The 18502-nt window shown below is 40.2% G+C and overlaps 1 protein-coding gene across 10 annotated transcripts in view; it reads right to left on the reverse strand.

Moving 5' to 3' along the window:
* The window catches only part of NBEAL1 (neurobeachin like 1), a 210698-nt gene that overhangs the window by 78909 nt on the left and 113287 nt on the right, over positions 1-18502 (reverse strand). For all 10 annotated transcript variants that reach the window (XM_039470091.2, XM_074399227.1, XM_074399224.1 and 7 more), the window contains 5 exons: positions 17449-17602; positions 17025-17153; positions 11178-11483; positions 10924-11073; positions 1704-1861 (listed from right to left, as the gene is read on the reverse strand). In XM_039470091.2, the coding sequence (XP_039326025.2) occupies positions 1704-1861; positions 10924-11073; positions 11178-11483; positions 17025-17153; positions 17449-17602 (897 nt within the window). The remainder of the gene's footprint in view (positions 1-1703; positions 1862-10923; positions 11074-11177; positions 11484-17024; positions 17154-17448; positions 17603-18502) is intronic.

Below are 18502 nucleotides of genomic sequence, written 5' to 3' on the forward strand. Positions count from 1 at the left end.
AGACAGTCTACATATGTGGGAATCACATATATGATAAAGGTCTATTATTGAGAATACACACACACACACACACACACACACACACACACTTAAAACAAGTGTTCAAACACTTGTACACAAAGTGTTTGAACACTTGTATACAATTCAACAAATAAATCAAACAATCTAAAAATGAGCAAAGGACTTGAGAAGACATCGTTTAAAAAAAAATGTAACAATGAGCCGGGCACAGTGGCTCAAGCCTGTAATCCCAGCACTTTGGGAGGCTGAGGCGGGTGGATCACGAGGTCAAGAGATCAAGACCATCCTGGTCAACATGGTGAAACCCCTTCTCTACTAAAAATACAAAAAATTAGCTGTGCATGGTGGCGCGTGCCTGTAGTCCCAGCTACTCAGGAGGTTGAGGCAGGAGAATTGCCTGAACCCAGGAGGCGGAGGTTGCGGTGAGCCGAGATCGCTCCGTTGCACTCCAGCCTGGGTAACAGGAGCGAAACTCCATCTCAAAAAAAAAAAAAAAAAGTAACAATGGCCAAGAAGAACATGAAAGGATGCTAGACATCATTGATCATTAGGAAATGGAAAATGAAATAATAAAAAACCACCTTACTTCCACTAGGCGGTCATAATAAAAACTCAGGAAAGAATGTAGAGAAATTAGAACTCTTACACATTGCTGGTGAGAATACAAAATGATGAAGCTGCTGTGAAAACCAGTTTGGGAACTCCTCAGTAAATGAAACAGAATTAGCACACAACTCAGCAATTCCATTCATAGCCTATACTCAAGAGAATTAAAAACAACTGTTCAAACACTTGTACACAAATGTTACCAGCAGCACTATTCAAAATAGCCAGAAAGTGGAAAACAACCCAAATGCCCATCAATTGATGGCTAGATAAAGAAAAGATATATCCTTATAAGGGAATATTATTCAGTCATAAAAAGGAATAAAGTACTGATACACGTTACTATATAATGAAAACATTATGCTAAGAGAAAGATGGCAGACACAAAAGGCCACATATTGTATGATTCCATTTATATGAAATAACCAGAATAGGCAAATAATAAGACAGAAAGTTGATTGGTAGTTGCTAGAGGGTGGGACAGGGGATGAGGAATGACTCTTTGAAAGTTACAGCATTTCCTTTTCGGGTGATAAAAATATTATGAAGTTAGACAGTGGTGATGACTGTACAGCTTTATGAGTATATTCAGTGCCAGTGAATTGTACATTTTAAAATAGTTAAAAGGATAAATTTTATGTTATATACATTTTACCACATTTAGAAAAGGGCTGTAAAAAAAGAGATAATATAATTCAGCAAAACAGAAGTGACTTAGGATCAATTAAATGAATTGTAAAATATTCAAACATATAACAGTATTAGCCCTAGCTCAAAGAGCTAGTGTCAGAAAGACAGAAGTAAATTGGTTTAACACACTCTAAGAGTCTAAAGTCCAATAAACTGCATGTCAAAGAGTCAAAAGAAGTCAAATAACTGTATGATAGATAAAAAACAAGACAACCTCACATCATCCCAGACCTATACTTCACAAAAAGACAATAAATAAAATTAAAAGTACCCTTTTATAAACTGAACATTTAAAAAATTGGAGTGAAAGGGGCATTCGTTCAAAAAGTTCTAGACCAGAGTTATAAAAAAAAAAAAGAGTACTTAATAAAATTATAACCTCCTACCTTTTAGCCCAAGGTCCCCTTTCACATGTAAGATAGAGGCGTATTGCTTTCCAGCATCTAACAGTGGCTAACTGTTGACTGCTAAGTTGTTTAAGCATATTATTATACCTCAGGTTCTCTTGGCGTGCTTTTCGATTAAATGGCTCCACAAAGAGCTCCTGAAAGGAACAATAAGAAATAAGATCATTGACTCATATGTTTACAGGTATATTTACATTTTAATTCCACAATTTAAAATTTTTGACCAATAAAATCTTGCAGCATGAGAAAGAAGCTGGTAAGCAACAGGCTTTTTTTTATTCCATTAGAATCATTTTCTTTGATGAAGTATGATATAATTTTACCTATAATCTATTTACATTTTTTTTTTAAACTTAAAAACCAACCAACCAACAATAAAAATGTGAAGAACTCAAAAATGGAAAATGTCTCAACATAGAACTTTTTTTTTTTCTGTTTTCTTTTTTCATCCAGCACAAAATGTCAAGAACTTTTAAACTCAACATAATTAACCTCCTACTTACTGTCAATTAAAATAATTTTCCTCTGGGATCTTTTGATTTATAAGGCATCTAAAATGATACTCAAGATGAAAGAAAGTAGAAAGAAGGATAATTACGTTCTATACTGCCAAGACATAACTTTAAGCTGTGAAATTAATGTTTATGGTTTCAAAGAAACAAACAGAAGACTGGCATATCTATCTCACATCAATATTCATCTATTAGCAACTAAAATGACAGCACTAATTTGTTTCAAACAAACCAGCAATGAATTAAATTAAAAAGAACAGTTAAAATTTTAAACAGTTTTAGAGAGGTACTAAAAAATGTGTCGTTAAAAATACATGCCTTGGAGTTAGACTGGGATACAAATCTTAGCTTTTCTGAGCTAATTCTCTTATCTAAGTTGTTTCTCATAGCTAATTCTCTGAGGCTCAGTGTCCTCTCATGTGTAAAATGAGGTTAACAATAACTGTCATAATAAAGATGAACATTTAAAGTGCTTAAGATAGTACTAGAAAAATAGCAAGCCTTCAATAACTTGCAGTTGTCATTATTATAATTGTTATTGTTAACTAGTATTAGATGAGTAGGAAATCGATTATTTTGGAATAAAATGTTACCAAATACTTAAAACGGATCATTGCTGAGAAAACTGAGGAAGTCATGACAACTCCATGGTAATTAAACATCAATTCACAGTTCTGAGGTTCAAGCATATAAGGATATTCTTAAATCAGGTATTTCTAGAAAAGGTAAAGTTACAGAGAAAGTGTTGATAAGAATATAAACTGGTAGAACTTCTCTCAGGGAAATATAACAGTGTTTGTCATAAGTACTACATACCAGTAATTACACTTATCCTAGGGAAATCATCTTGGATAGTCACCAAAATATAGCTATAGGGATTTTCAATACTATTTATAATAAAGAAAAAAACTAGTAAGTGAGGTCTAACAGTGGGAAATGCATTTAAATGTACTAATATATAAAACAATGGAATACTTTGCAGTCTGGCATGGAAAGATGTTTACAATATATTTTAAGTTAAGAAATGAGCAACGGTCTCACTTTGGCTTAACCAAATATATGCAAATATATACACTTTAAAATTACTTAGGATTATTGAGTCTTCCAATTCATGAATACAGTACCTATCTGTATTTATTTAGGCCTTCTTTAATTTGTTTCAAGTGTTTTTTTTAGTTTTTGGCATATATACAGCAGATGCTGTATATATTTTGTTAGTTGATACCTAAGCATTTTTATTATTTTAGAGCTATTGAAAAAGTATTTTTAAAAAATTTCGGTTCCCCTACTCCAAGAATGTTCTGAAAAAAAATTTCAGTTTCTCATTATTCATTGCTAGGATATGAAAATATGATCAAATTTTGTGCACTGATTTTATGTCCTGCAGCTTTGCTAAACTTGCTTAATTATAGTAATTTATTGGTTTAACAGAGTTCTTGAGATTTTCTATACAGAGAATCATGTTATCTTTAGATAGTTTTATTTCTTCCTTCCCAATGTGAATGCTTTTTTGTATTTTTTTTCTATTTTTACTATATTTGCTAAGATTTATGGTACAATGGAAATTAAGAATGGTGAGAATGAATATCCCTGTCTAATTCCCTATCTCAAGGGAAAAGTACTCAGTTTTTCACCTCTGAATATGAAGTTAGTGGTAGGATGTTGGTAAAGAGTTAAGTAGTTGCCTTCTATTCCTAGTTTGCTAAGAGCTTTCATTACAAATGGATGTTTAATTTTTTCAAGTGCTTTTCCTGGATTTAATGATATGATAATGCAGCTTTTCTTGTTAAGACTACAAACATGGTCCAGTATATTAATTAATCTTCAAATGTTGAACTAGCCCTGCATCCTGAGGATAAATTCCACTTTGTTGTGTTGTATATTATCATTATTACCATTATTATTATTGTTCTTGAGACAAAGAACAATATTAATTGTTCTCGCTTCTCATCTACATTGGAGTGCAGTGGTAGAATCATGGCTTACTAAAGCTTTGACCTCCTGTACTCAAGTAATCCTCTCATATCAGCCTTCTCAGTAGCTGCTACTACAGGTGTGCACCATCACACCCAACAAATTTTTAAATTTTTTGTAGAGGTAGAGTCTCCCTATGTTGCCCAGGCTGGTCTCGAACTCCTTGCCTAAAATGATCCTCCACCTTGGCCTCCCAAAGTGCTGGGATTACAGGCATAAGTCATTGTGCTTGATCTGATGTATTATTTTAAAACTATATTGTTAGATTTGTTTGGTAGTTATGTTCCTAACAGACACTGGTCTGTAGTTTTCTTGTACTGTTTTTCTATTATTTCACTATGAAGGTAATATTACCCTCATCAATGAGCTGGAATTGTTCCTACTTTTCCATATTTGAAGAGACTGAGAAAGTGGCATAATTTCTCCATTAAATGTATGGTAGAATTTGCCAGTGAAACCATCTGGGCCTGAAGTTTTCCCTTTTTGAAGGTTTTTAACCATAAATTCTATTTCTTTAATAGACATAGGTCTATTCAAGTTATATACTTATTCTTGAACTAGTTTTGGAAATTTGTGTCTGTCAAAAATTGATCCATTTTGCCGGGCGCGGTGGCTCAAGCCTGTAATCCCAGCACTTTGGGAGGCCGACGCGGGTGGATCACAAGGTCAAGAGATTGAGACCATCCTGGTCAACATGGTGAAACCCCGTCTCTACTAAAAAATACAAAAAATTAGCTGGGCATGGTGGCACGTGCCTGTAATCCCAGCTACTCAGGAGGCTGAGGCCGGAGAATTGCCTGAACCCAGGAGACAGAGGTTGCAGTGAGCCGAGATCGCACCACTGCACTCGAGCCTGGGTAACAAGAACGAAACTCTGTCTCAAAAAAAAAAATTGATTCATTTCATTTAAGTTGTCATATTTTTGCACAGGGTGGTTTGTAGTGGTCCCTCGTTACAATGCTGATGTCTGTAGAGTCAATGGTGATATTGCCTCTTTCCTTTCTGGTCTAAATAATTTTTCACATCTCCCTCTTTTTTTTTTTTTCTTTGTCAATATTGCTAGAAGTTTATCAATTTTACTGATATTTTGAAGAACTGGACCTTGGTTTCATTGACTTTATTGTTTTTCTGCTTTCAATTTCATTTATTTCTGTTCTTATCTTTATTCATTCCTTACTTCTGCTAAGGATTTAGATTCCTTTTGTTTCTTTAGTTTCTTTCTTTGTTTCTTTTTTTTTTTTTTGATTGAGACGGAATATTGCTCTGTTGCCCAGGCTGGAGTGCAGTGCAGGATCTCAGCTACTGCAACCTCCGCCTCCCAGGTTCGAGCGATCTTCCTGCCTTCGACTCCCAGTAGCTGGGATTACAGGCACACGCCACCATGCCCAGCTACTTTTTTTATTTTTAGTAGAGACGGGGTTTCATCATGTTCGCTAGGCTGGTCTAGAACTCCTGATCTCAGGTGATCCACCCACCTTGGCTTTCCAAAGTGCTGGGATTACAGGCGTGAGCCACCGTGCCCAGCCATTTTTCTAGTTTCTTAAGGTAGAAACCTAAAATTTGATGACTTTCTTCTTTTCTAATATAAATATTATGTGGGGTATGTAAGTAAGGCTGGTTGCCTCACCGGGAGTTCAGACATGCCCATCTCCCTCCCCACTTGGAAATCCCCTCTGCACTAGGATGCCAATCATCTAGCTCCACCTTGGAAATCCCCTCTGCACTCAGCACTTAGCCGCTCACCAGAAGTCCCACCTACCTACCAATAGCAGCTCCCGCTGTCCACATCCTGTTTCTCCAAATCCAGTGGAAGCCTTCACTCCCTATAAAACCCCACTCCTGAGAGGAAGCAGCGCAAGTTCCATGGCCCCTCTCTCCGTGACCACGGAACCTCGCCCAGGAGCTGAATAAATTGAAATTGGCATCTAATTTTCTTGTGCTGGCCTCCGTTTCCTCATTTTTAACTCTGCGATGAACCTTCAGAGAACAAACTTTACAAGTGGTGCCGAAACACAGGAGGGGGTTGTATGACCCCTCCTGGGGGAAACTGACTCCTCCACCCGAAGCCAGACCAGGGAACCCCTCCATCGCAAGGTAACAGGGAACTGCTCCATCTCAAGGTAAGACTTCTGTTACCCACAACCTCTCCCGCTGTCTGTCTGGTGGACTCCCTGCTCGCTATCGCAGCTGCGTCAGGGACTCCTTCTTGTTTCTCACTGTGGGCCCGGGGCCCCAGTCTCGTTTTGATGTGGGCCGCGGGCCCCAGCCTCGTCTGGAGGATCTGAGAGTAGAGGAGACGTCCCTACTCTCTTGTCTTCTCCCCATGAGGGGATTCCGGGGGTCAGGAATTTGAGGGAGACATCCCCACCTTCCTAAACCCTCTCGTATTCTCATGGACTCCCTGCTCGTAACCGCAGCCGCGTCAGGGACTCCTCGTCTCGCTGTGAGCCCGGGGTCCCCGTCTCGTCTCGCCGTGGGCCCAGGGTCCCGGTGTCTCACCATGGGCCCGGGGCCCCGGTCTCGTCTCACTGTGGGCCCGGGGCCCTGGTCTCATCTTGAGGACCTGAGCATAAAGGAGACGTCCCTACTCTCTTGTCTTCTCCCCGTGAGGGGATTCTGGGGGTCAGGAATTTGAGGGAGATGTCCCCATCTTTCTGAACCCTCTCGGGTGTTCGGTATGGCAGTCTGGGACGCCTTCTGAACATCTCCGCAGCAGCGGCCGAGGTCTGGGTATTCAGAAGCCCTGTTTATAAACCCAAGCCCTGCCTAACAGCAGGACAAAATCTCCGGCTTACAGTACTAAAACGGCTATCTCAAATTCTCAGATTGGCCCTTTTGGCATTTAAGCTCTAGTTAATTAAGTAATTCTGTTTTCTTTTTTTCCCTCCTCTTCTTCTATTGATGTCTCTCTCTCTCTTTCTCTCTCTGTTACAATTGTTACATTGTTACAGCCTGTAGGCTCTCTCAGCCACCCCTCCCCCGGGGGAAAGGAGAACTTCTGCCTGTGTTGAATATAAGACCTTGCCATATTCGGTTCTAACCCCTAACTACCCCACAAGAGTGAACCATGGGCAATCAGAAGTCCTGCCCAGACCCTAAATAGCCCTTAGGATGCCTAGTCCAAAATCTACCTAAGCTAGGTCTCTCCATTAAAAAGGAAAGGCTACTTTTCCTCTCCACTGTGGCCTGGCCACAATATCCCCTAGACAACCAGTCTAAGTGGCCTTCAGAGGGCACGCTCAACTTTAAGGTCCTGACAGACCTAGATAACTTTTGCCAAAAGAACAGTAAATGGTCAGAGGTTCCCTACATGCAGGCTTTCTGGTACCTTCGCTCCCAGCCTGCGCTCTGCTCCTCTTGTACCACCTCCCAGGTTCTGTTAGCCAAAGCCCCACCTTTGCCCTCAGCCCTGCCTGGCTCCGCACTCTCTGAAGACCCGGAAGACCTGGCCTGCCCTGCCTGCTTTACCAACAGCCCTCCTTATGTGAGGCCTCAACTCCCTCCTCCCTCTTCTCCTTCTCCTCTCCAAAGCCCTAATATAACTTCCCCTGTCAGTGCTAGTACCTGCTCTCACAAATCCCCAATCCTCTGCCCTTTGCGTGAAGTAGCGGGAGCAGAAGGTGTTGTCCGAGTGCATGTTCCCTTCTCTCTGTCTGATCTGTCAGCCATTGAAAAACGCCTAGGGTCATTCTCTACCAATCCTACCGCGTATACCAAAGAATTTCGTTACCTTACCCAGGCATACGACCTAACCTGGCATGACACCTATGTGATCCTGTCTTCCACTCTTACTCCTGATGAGCGTGACCGCATTCTTACAGTGGCCCGAGCTCATGCTGATCAGGTACATCTCACAAACAATCAAATGCCAGTAGGCATGGTGGCGATCCCTGAGGCCAACCCTAATTGGGACTATCAAACCGGTCAAGATGGCCGCCACCGCTGAGACCAAATGTTACAGTGCCTCCTAGCAGGCATGCAAAGCGCAGTTCAGAAGGTATTTAATTATGATAAGTTAAGGGAAATAACTCAGGGTCCCTCTTCTAGACCAATTAACTAATGCTATGATCCTCCATACCCAGCTAGATCCGGCCTCCTTAGCGGGGGCTACAGTCCTAGCCACCCACTTCATCTCCCAGTCAGCAGCTGATATAAGGAGGAAACTTAAGAAAGCTGAGGAAGGCCCCCAAACGCCCATACAGGACCTGGTGAACACGGCTTTTAAAGTTTTCAATGGCCGAGAGGAACAGGCTGAGGCCACCCGCCAGGCCCGTTTACAGCAAAAGGTAGGCCTCCAAACCCGAGCTCTTGTAGCAGCCCTGAGGCCAGCAGTCCACCGAACATCTGGTGGAGGGGGTCCATCGAAACCCTCCCAAAATTCATCAAAGGCCCCGCCTGGGCCCTGCTTCGGATGTGGCCACGAGGGACACTGGGCACGGCAGTGCCCCTGTCCTCGTCCACCTCCTGGGCCCTGCCCAAGCTGTAAACAGACTGGACACTGGAAGGTTGACTGCCCATCCTGGGCTGCAGGCTCACCCTCCACACCTCTATGTGGAGGGCAGGCCGGTCCGCAGGAAGTAGTCCCTTCGCTTGAACTTCTCGGCCTTCTGAATGACTGATGCAGCCCGGACTCGAGGACCCCCATCACCCTCGCCAAGCCCAGGGTAATGTTGCAGGTAGCGGGTAAGTCCATTTCCTTTTTAATGGATACGGGGGCTACCTATTTGGTACTGCCTTCCTACTCAGGACCTAGCATACCTTCCCAGGTTTCAGTCATGGGGATTGATGGAAAGCTGTCCTCTCCTAGCCAAACTGGTCCCTTAGCCTGTGTCCTTGAGGGGCACCCCTTTTCCCACTCCTTTTTAATCATACCCTCATGCCCAGTCCCCCTTTTAGGATGAGATATTCTCCACACGGTAGGGGCCACTCTCCAATTCACCGGCCCCCCACATTCAAGCTCATCCTCTGCCCACCTCCTACTGCTACTCCTAACCGGTATTACCCCCTGCCTTAACCCCTCGCCTAAACCCCCTATCCCTCCTACGGAAGTTAATCCCTCAGTATGAGATACCTCCAAGCCTGTGGTGGCCAGACACCACACACCAGTTAAAATACTCCTGAAGAACTCTACCCACTTTCCCTCACATCCTACAGTAGAAGTAAAATCCTCCCTTTACGTGCCTCCAGGAGGATACTTTTGGTGTAATGGAACCCTAACCAAAGTTATTAATCCATCCCTCCCTTTCCCTTGTGTGCCCGTCACACTAGTCCTGCAGTTAGAAGTGTACGGACGAGCTGAGCTCCTATCCCTCATCACACTGTCCCCTAATCACCAAAGCAAACGAGCAGTCTTCCTCCCAATAGTAGTTGGTCTCTCTTTAGCATCCTCTCTAGTAGCAGCTGGAATAGGGAGTGGTGCCATGGGCTACAGTGTCACTTCAGCCGCCCAACTGGAAGACAAGCTCCGTGTGGCTATTGAAGCATCAGCCACCTCTCTAGCCTCCCTCCAGCAACAAATCACGTTGGCTGGCTCAGGTAACTCTCCAGAACTGATGGGCTCTAGACTTACTAATGGCGGAAAAAGGAGGTACCTGTCTGTTTCTCCAGGAGCAGTGCTGCTATTACATCAATGAAACAGGCCTTGTGGAAGAAAATATAAACACTCCCTATTGCCTCCAAGAGAACCTCCGCAGGAAGCAGAGCGCACCAGCCTTGTCTCTCAACTGGTGGCAATCCCCCACGCTTACCTGGCTGACTGCCATTATTACCCCCATTATTATTGTGTGTCTTCTACTAATACTAGCCCCTTTTTTTCTCAAGTTTTTACTGGCCCGCATAAGAGAAATTTCCAGGGTGGCCGTTAACCAGATGATGATTCACCCCTATGTCTGACTCCCAATCAAGGCACCAGCCAACTGACTCCTTCCCCCAACTTTGCCCCTATTCAGCAAGAAGTAGCCAGAAAGCAGCGGCATCCTATATATCATCAAAAAGGTTGGAATGTAAGGCTGGTTGCCTCGCTGGGAGTTCAGACACGCCCATCTCCCTCCCCACTTGGAAATCCCCTCTGCACTAGGATGCCAATCATCTAGCTCCGCCTTGGAAATCCCCTCTGCACTCGGTACCTAGCCCACCTGGGAAATCCCCTCTGCACTCAGCACTTAGCCCACTCACTGGAAGTCCCACCTACCTACCAATAGCAGCTCCCACTGTCCACATCCTGTTTCTCCAAATGCAATCAAATGCCTTCACTCCCTATAAAACCCCACTCCTGAGAGGAAGCAGCGCGACTTCCCTGGCCCCTTTCCCCAGGACCATGGAACCTCACCTGGGAGCTAAATAAATTGAAATTGGCATCTAATTTTCTTGTGCTGGCCTTAGTTTCCTCATTTTTAACTTGGTGATGAATCTTCAGAGAACAAACTTTACACTGTAAATTTCCCTCCAAGTGATGGTATGTATCCAGCCTCCTTAGAGGGATCTATTAACGTACTAGCAGCTTAATAAACTTTTTACATAATCACTATGTATGGAATATTTTACTATTAATTGATCTTAATTGCTACTGATTAGCTGTTTTTCTTCTAATTCTAAGATAATGTTTAAACAAATAATAGAAATACTGCTTATAAAATTTGGGGCCTGTATTGCTCTTAATAGTAAATGCTTAAAATCAACATGAAAAACTAGATATTAAAACATTTACTTTTTACCTGAAATTTGAGCTTGCTTTCCCCTCCTTCCCGGTCTCGTTTATGCATATTGACCATTAAAGCTTCATAACAATCCTTCCAATAAAGTGCCATGTTCTCATGACCATCATAAAATGTATGAGTTTCATACTGCTTCATGTAAGGCACAATCTTACCAAAAAAAAAAAAAATACATAAAATTTAATATATGACTTCACATCTATAAAAATTGTAAATCAGCAGAAAAATGTTGCTCAAAAAAAGAGAAAACTTACATATTTTTCAATGTAAACTTGCCATTCATTTGAATTACAATATTCTTGAAAATCTTCAAAAAATGAGGAGCTACCATTGGTAAAAGGTAAAGAAGGTAGGTGCAAGTTCATGAAGAGAAGCTCATAAATTTTGGAAAACAGGGTACGAACAAGAGGAATCAGAAACGAGTATATTTCAGTCTGTTCCTTGATGGATTGACTTAAAACATGTTCCAGCTTCCCTAAAATGTAACATGCTTCATCCTGATTTTCAAACACTTTGGTCTGAAGAAGGGTATTTAGCTTAGCTGATGCCATTGCACAAACCTGGAGGAAAATAGTTTAGATGAGAAAGAGCAGACTAAAGCAAACATTTAGTGATAGCACAAGTTCTGCCTGGCTCTTTGGGTTCAGAGCTTTTATATAATAACTGTCAGGAACTATGACAGGTCTCAGATGTTACTCTGCCTCCAAGCTAAGAATTAGCTGCTACAGTTTCACAGGTATTGGCAGAATATACAAGGCTCCTGGATCAAAGACAAAGATCCATAGCAATAGCAGTAGACAGAGTATCAGCATTTGCACTGTTTCCCCAAAATGCAATTCCCACAGTGAGAGATAAAGAGAACTAGATGATGCCTGCACATGTAGACACATTTTAGTAGAGAAACCACCAGTAAAAAGGAAACTCAAATCTTTTATACTGGGCAGTAAACTTGTCTCATTTTGCCATGGAGGGAGACATTATCTTTATACTGGATAGTAAACAAATCTTCTCTGATTTTGCCATGGAGGGAAACATTATCTTTATTATACTGGATAGTAAACAAATCTTCTCTTTGCTGTGGAGGATGTCATAACCTCTATCTTCCAAAGTTGTTCATATGAACAACCTCAAAAAGATTTCCATGGAAATTGTCTACCAACAATGACCATAGGAAAAACCAATCTCTTTCTCTGGATATGAAAGAAGTAGCATACAGTCCCAATTGCTGTGGGCAGAGGTTTTGTGTCCATAAGGGAGGTCAGCTTAACACAAGCTGACAGATGTTGGGGAGTGGTGCTGAAGAATAGCAAATAAATGGAACTGGAGGCCTGACTGAATCCTGCTTAAATTCACCTTAACTATGAAATTCTCAACTATATGAGCAAAAAAATCATCTTAACTAAGTCAGTTTGGCTTGATGTTTCCCTTATTTGAAATCAAAAGTATTCTGATACATAAAGCACAGGTATATAGGAGTCTAAGTCCTTGATCAGAATCCTAACTACCCTTAAAATTCCCAAGGACTATACATATTCAGGGCACAAGCCCAGGCAAAGGAATACTATTAATAGGCTTTGGCCTTAATCCCCAATGAGGAAAAGTAAATTAGATGACTAAGGGGTTTCCTTTTTTTATGGGCTACAGAAAGACCTGAGTTTTAAAATTAAGGCAGGAAAATAACATATTGGGTCTCCTTCTCCTTCTCCCTTAACCCTATAATCTCACTCGGATCTGTATTACTTCCCAAATAAAGAAAAGCAAAAGAAAATTTAAAAAACGATTAGAACCTGAAACCACTGCAAGAATGTATTTGTGCCAAAAGCTGTTCTGGGCTGTACACACAGGTCTTTGCAGGATAAGGCAACAAAAGACTTCAGGTACTCTTTCCATGTAAATCTTAGCAATGTAAACAGCATTGGAGGAAACAATCTCTAACATAACTCAAAGCTTTGATTTCTCTATCCTGCTCATATTTTTCCCCAACCTATCCCTCTTCTCACCTTTTAGTCTTTGAATCCAACTAAAGGAACTGAATTCCAATAAAGACCAATAAATTAAAGAAAAAAAAGTCACATAATTCCTACATCCAGGAAATACCAGTGTTAATATTTTGGGCTTTTTCTTTTGCTATGTGTTTAAGAAAATACTATTTACATAAAGAGTTAAATATCCAATGTTTTGCTTTTAACTTAATGTCATGACATTAAATAAACATTAAGTTTACACATTTATTTAAAAGTATAAAGATACTTTTAATGAATATAATTTACTTGACCAGTGCTTTAATTTTGGATACTGACATATCACATACATGTAATGCTTCCTTTCCCCCTTATTATAAATAGTACTGCATTAGGGTCACCTGAGGAATTACAAAAAAATACTGAGGCCCAGGCTGGGTGTCGTGGCACATACTTGTAAACATAGCACTTTAGGAGACCAAGGCGGGTAGATCACCTGAGGTCAGGAGTTTGAGACCAGCCTGGCAAACATGGAGAAACCCCATCTCTACTAAACACACAAAAATTGACCAGGTGTGGTGACACATGCCTGTAATCCCAGCTACTTGGGAGGCAGATGCAGGAGAATCACTTGAACCCAGGAGGTGGAGGTTGCAGTGAGCCAACATTGTGCTACTGCACTCCCACCTGGGTGACAGAGCAAGACTCCGTCTCAAAACAGACAAACAAACAAACACACATACAACACAAACAACAAAATACTGAAGCCCTAGTTTCACCCCATTCTGAATTAATTACTATAGGTGACACACCACACAGGTATGTTCAGAATGCTCCTCTAGGTGATTTCATGTGCAGCCAGGGATGGGAATCACTGGCTGAGCTAAGGCAACAGGGGAAGTAAGAAACCAGGCTAACTGAAGACAATATGTACATCTAAATGAATCAATGACCATGCAGTCCTATTTTTGAAACAAGCTGGGAAATCTTGGTTTTTATGTAAAATTTCTTAATCCTTAAATACTGGCAATTAGCTAACATGTATGAGCCAAATAAATCAAGTTTTCAGGCAGCTCTATTATAACCCCTATACAGAAAGAGATTCCTGTTCTGGCCTTTAAAGTGTACAACCTCAGGAAAATAGGTTTTTATTTCTGAGAGAATACAATTACCCAACAGGCTAGTGAGAAATGTTTTAGGTCACTAACTGCTAGTAGATAGAATCAGTCTTACCTGGGCTGGGCGCGGTGGCTCACACCTGTAATCCCGGGACTTTGGAAGGCCAAGGTAGGCAGATCACAGAAGGTCAAGAGTTCGAGACCAGCCTGGCCAACATGGTGAAACCCCATCTTTACTAAAAATACAAAAATTAGCCATGTGTGATGGCACATGCCTGTAGTCCCAGCTACATGGGAGGCGGAGGCAGGAGAATTGCTTGAGACTGGGGGGTGGAGAGGTTGCAGTGAACCGAGATCGTGCCATTGCATACCAGCCTGGCTGACAGAGTTAAACTCCATCTCCAACAAAAAAAAAAAAAAAAAAAGAAGAGTCTGTCTTATTTGTATTTGCAGGTGCTGTGCTTATGCATTTATTTAATGAGTACTTATAGAGCCCCTATTATGGAATGGGCACTGGATACTTAAGGTGAACTAAATAAATAGACATTTTGTTTAGGGAAATTTCATCAAATTAAAAAATGCTGAGGATAAATTACAAATGGAAGCAAAAAAAGTCCTAACATCTAAAATCAAGAACTACCTGGCATGCTAACTGCAACTACTTTAGTAGTCACTAGGCTAAAATTAATGAAAAAGCCAAAAAGGCTATCCTCGTTCTACTTCTAGGTTGAAAAAATAATAATAATAATACACTGAATATCTATGTGTATAAAGGTGGTTCTGTATTTTATTTTAATTAATTAATTAATTTATTTTGAGACATAGAGTCTTACTCTGTTGCCCAGGCTAAACTGCACTGGTGTGATCTTGGCTCACTGCAACCTCCACCTCCTGGGTTCAAGTGATTCTCCTGCCTCAGCCTCCCAAGATGGGTTTCGTCATGATGGCCAGGCTTGTCTCGAACTGCTGGGGTCAAGTGATTTGCCCACCTCAGCCTCCCAAACTGCTGAGATTACAGGTGTGAGATACTGTGCCTGGCCAGTTCTATATTTTAGATTATTACCTTATGATTAGTTTCAGAGTACAGTTACTAGAGAAAGAGTCTTTAAAAAAAAAAAAAAGTTCTTAGTTCATATATTTAAGAATTACATTTAAAGTCTGTATAATTCAAACTTTCACCATTTGTGTACTTTAATGCCCATATACTTGTTTAGCTTTTCTGTATTTTCCAAGTTTTCTACAATGAACATATGTTAATTTTAGGATGAAAGAAAAAAAAAAAAAACTCTATTACTAACAGGGAAATAAATCAGTTTTACATAACAGTAAGAAAAAGAAAGAAACACAAAGCAACCCAAATACATGACATCTGAAAAAGATATATTCATAGAACAAGAAAGAACATACTAAAATACTAATAGTTATTTTCTCTTATGTTATAGGAAGGTGAATTATTTACATTTTCCTCTATGCTTTTATTTTCTACAATGAGTATGTGTTACTTTTATAATGAAAGATAAATATCTATTAAAAATAGAATTACTTCTCTGCAACATTCACAATAAAAAATATAAATAAACAAAAATAAAAAATAGAATCATCAGATTATGATATTTTAAAAATAAAATGGCCAGGGCCAGGTGCAGTGGCTCACGCCTGTAATCCCAACACTTTGGGAGGCCGAGGCGGGTGGATCACCTGAGGTTGGGAGTTCAAGACCAGCATGACCAACATGGAGAAACCCCGTCTCCACTAAAAATACAAAATTAGCCAGGCATGGTAGTGCATGCCTGTAATCCCAACTACTTGGGAGGCTGAGGAAGGAGAATAGCTTGAACCTGGGAGGCGAGGTTGCGATGAGCTGATATCGCACCATTGCACTCCAGCCTCGACAACAAGAGCGAAACTCCATCTAAAAAAAAAAATAGAGTGGCCAGATGCAATGGCTCATGCCTGTAATCCTGGCACTTTGGGAGGCTGAGGTGGGTGGCTCACATGAGGTCAGGAGTTCAAGACCAGCATGTCCAACATGGTGAAACTCCGTCTCTACTAAAACCACAAAAATATTTGCCGGGCGTGGTGGCAAGTGCCTGTAGTCCCAGCTATTTAGGAGGTTGAGGCATAACAATCACTTCAATATGGGAGGTGGAGGTTACAGTGAGCCAAGATCACACCACTGTACTCCAGCTTGGAAGACACAGACTCTTGTCTTAAAAAGAAAAAAATATCTATATCTATATCTATATGGCAACCTGATGTCAGAATTTTAACCTCTCCATGTTCTTATTAATATTATATCTAGTTTATGTAAATCAGAAGCCAGTCCTATCCCAACCTTCCTGCACCAAATAAAAAAATGGAAACATCAAAATAAAATAAAAAGGGCCAGGTATATAGCTATTAAATTCTTACCATGACTAATCTAACCCAGGTTCTCACAAGTAACCGATGTAAGTAGAAAAATGACAGACCAATATTCACATCAAAATTTTCAGCCTTTTCCATTTTTAATTTAAAATAGAATAAATATTCCTTGTGACCAATATTTTATTTATCTTTATTTCTAAAATCTAGCATAGTCCTTAGTACTTTGTTGGTATTTAGTGTGTGATAAATAAAAAAAAATTGAGATGGAATGTAAAAATTGTGAATTAGTAAAATGGCAGAAAAAAATTGAAAGGAGTAATTTAAAAAATAATTTTTCTAAAAGATGCAAGCCCTAAACCATATGTATAACTACCTAGCACCTAGGTAGTTATACTGAATACAGATGGTATACTAATATAAGCTATATATAAATCCTATAAAAGAAAGCCTTAAAATTATATGAAGTTGTTAATATCAGGAAGAAGTAATAAATTAACTGCCTCTCAAGCTCCTCAAAACCCCAAGTGAAATCATGGATAGTTTTAGAACTGACAAAAAATTTAAAATACCAAAAAGACATTATCATTTGCTTGTCACATAAATAATACCTATGCTGCATGCAAGCACCAAAAATAATATAAAAAAATGGACAAACCTGTAAATTACCCCTTCCAATGAATCCTAGAAGCAACTGGATCTGAATTTGAGAGAGTTTTACCCATAATGGATTTTCAGAATACCAGACTGACAGACAGTCAAAGAGCAGCATCATATCCTCTAAAAGCTATCATGAAGGAAAAAATTGAGAAATCAAAACATTGTTTTTCAATTTACTGATGATCAATTTTCCCCAACATTAATACAAACCACAAATATTTCAAAAACTAGTCTAATGTTCAGTTGACAAAAGCCAAAAGAATCATCCTTGCAATAGCTAACAAAATCTGTGACTATTCATCACATCTATGCTTATTGAATCTGATTATGTATTAATGCTCTAAAAAGAGGGGGTATAAAATTTGTCTTTGAATAAAGTTCTTAATTACTCAAAACATAATTTTAAAGAGATATTACTGCACCTTCTCAGTCCACATGTTTGGATTAACTAGTCCCTCTGACTGAAGAAAGTCCTGTATGATCAGCATTAGTCGGAAGGCGTTTTCAGCAGTTACTGGATTAGTTTTTGCTTCTCTGTTTTCTGAGACTGCCCATTCCAACATCTTTTGTAGCAAACTAAATGGAAAACAAATTCCTCTTAAAACCATTGTGAGCTCAGAAAAATAGGACATTAAAAACAAAACAAAACAGCTTGAGAGGCAGCATTGTATCTCCAAAGATATACGATTACTACCAGGTAACCCTAAGACATTGTAAAAGAATTTTTTTTTTTTTTTTTTTTTTTTTTTTTTTTTGAGACAGAGTTTTGCTCTTGTTGCCCAGTCTGGAGTGCAATGGTGTGATCTCGGCTCACTGCAACCCCCGCCTCCCAGGTTCAGGTGATTCTCCTACCTCAGCCTCCCAAGTAGCTGGGATTACAGGCATGCACCAACAGGCCTGGCTAATTTTTAGATTTTTATTAGAGACGGGGTTTTGCCAAGTTGGCCAGGCTGGCCTTGAACTCTTGACCTCAGGTGATAAGCCTGCCTCGGCCTCCCAAAGTTCTGGGATTACAGGCATGAGCCACCATGCCAGGCCTGTAAATGGAATTTAACAATAATGGAGAAACACTGAAATGTTTGGAGTATTTATTTTTAATATACCTAGTATTAAAAGTCTAAGTAAAAGTTCCCTGTTTTACTTGACTATTAAAAAACTATAACAATAATTCACATTCCATTCTTAATGAGATACTTACTTTCTTTAAAGCTGGCAATTGGCAAGGTTAGAGAAGAAACCCTTATTATGCCTTACAGAGGATCTAGCCCTGTGGAAGAAAAGATGTAATTCTTCCCTTGTATGCTACCAATACAGAGTCCTATTATCTACAGCAGGGGTGTCCAATCTTTTGGCTTCCCTGGGCCACATTGGAAGAATTGTCTTGGGCCACACATAAAATATGCTAATAGGCTGAAGCAGGTGGATCATGAGGTCAGGAGTTCGGGACCAGCCTGATCAACATGGTGAAACCCTATC

This window comes from Saimiri boliviensis, chromosome 5, assembly GCF_048565385.1.
Source record: "Saimiri boliviensis isolate mSaiBol1 chromosome 5, mSaiBol1.pri, whole genome shotgun sequence".
NCBI lineage: Eukaryota > Metazoa > Chordata > Mammalia > Primates > Cebidae > Saimiri > Saimiri boliviensis.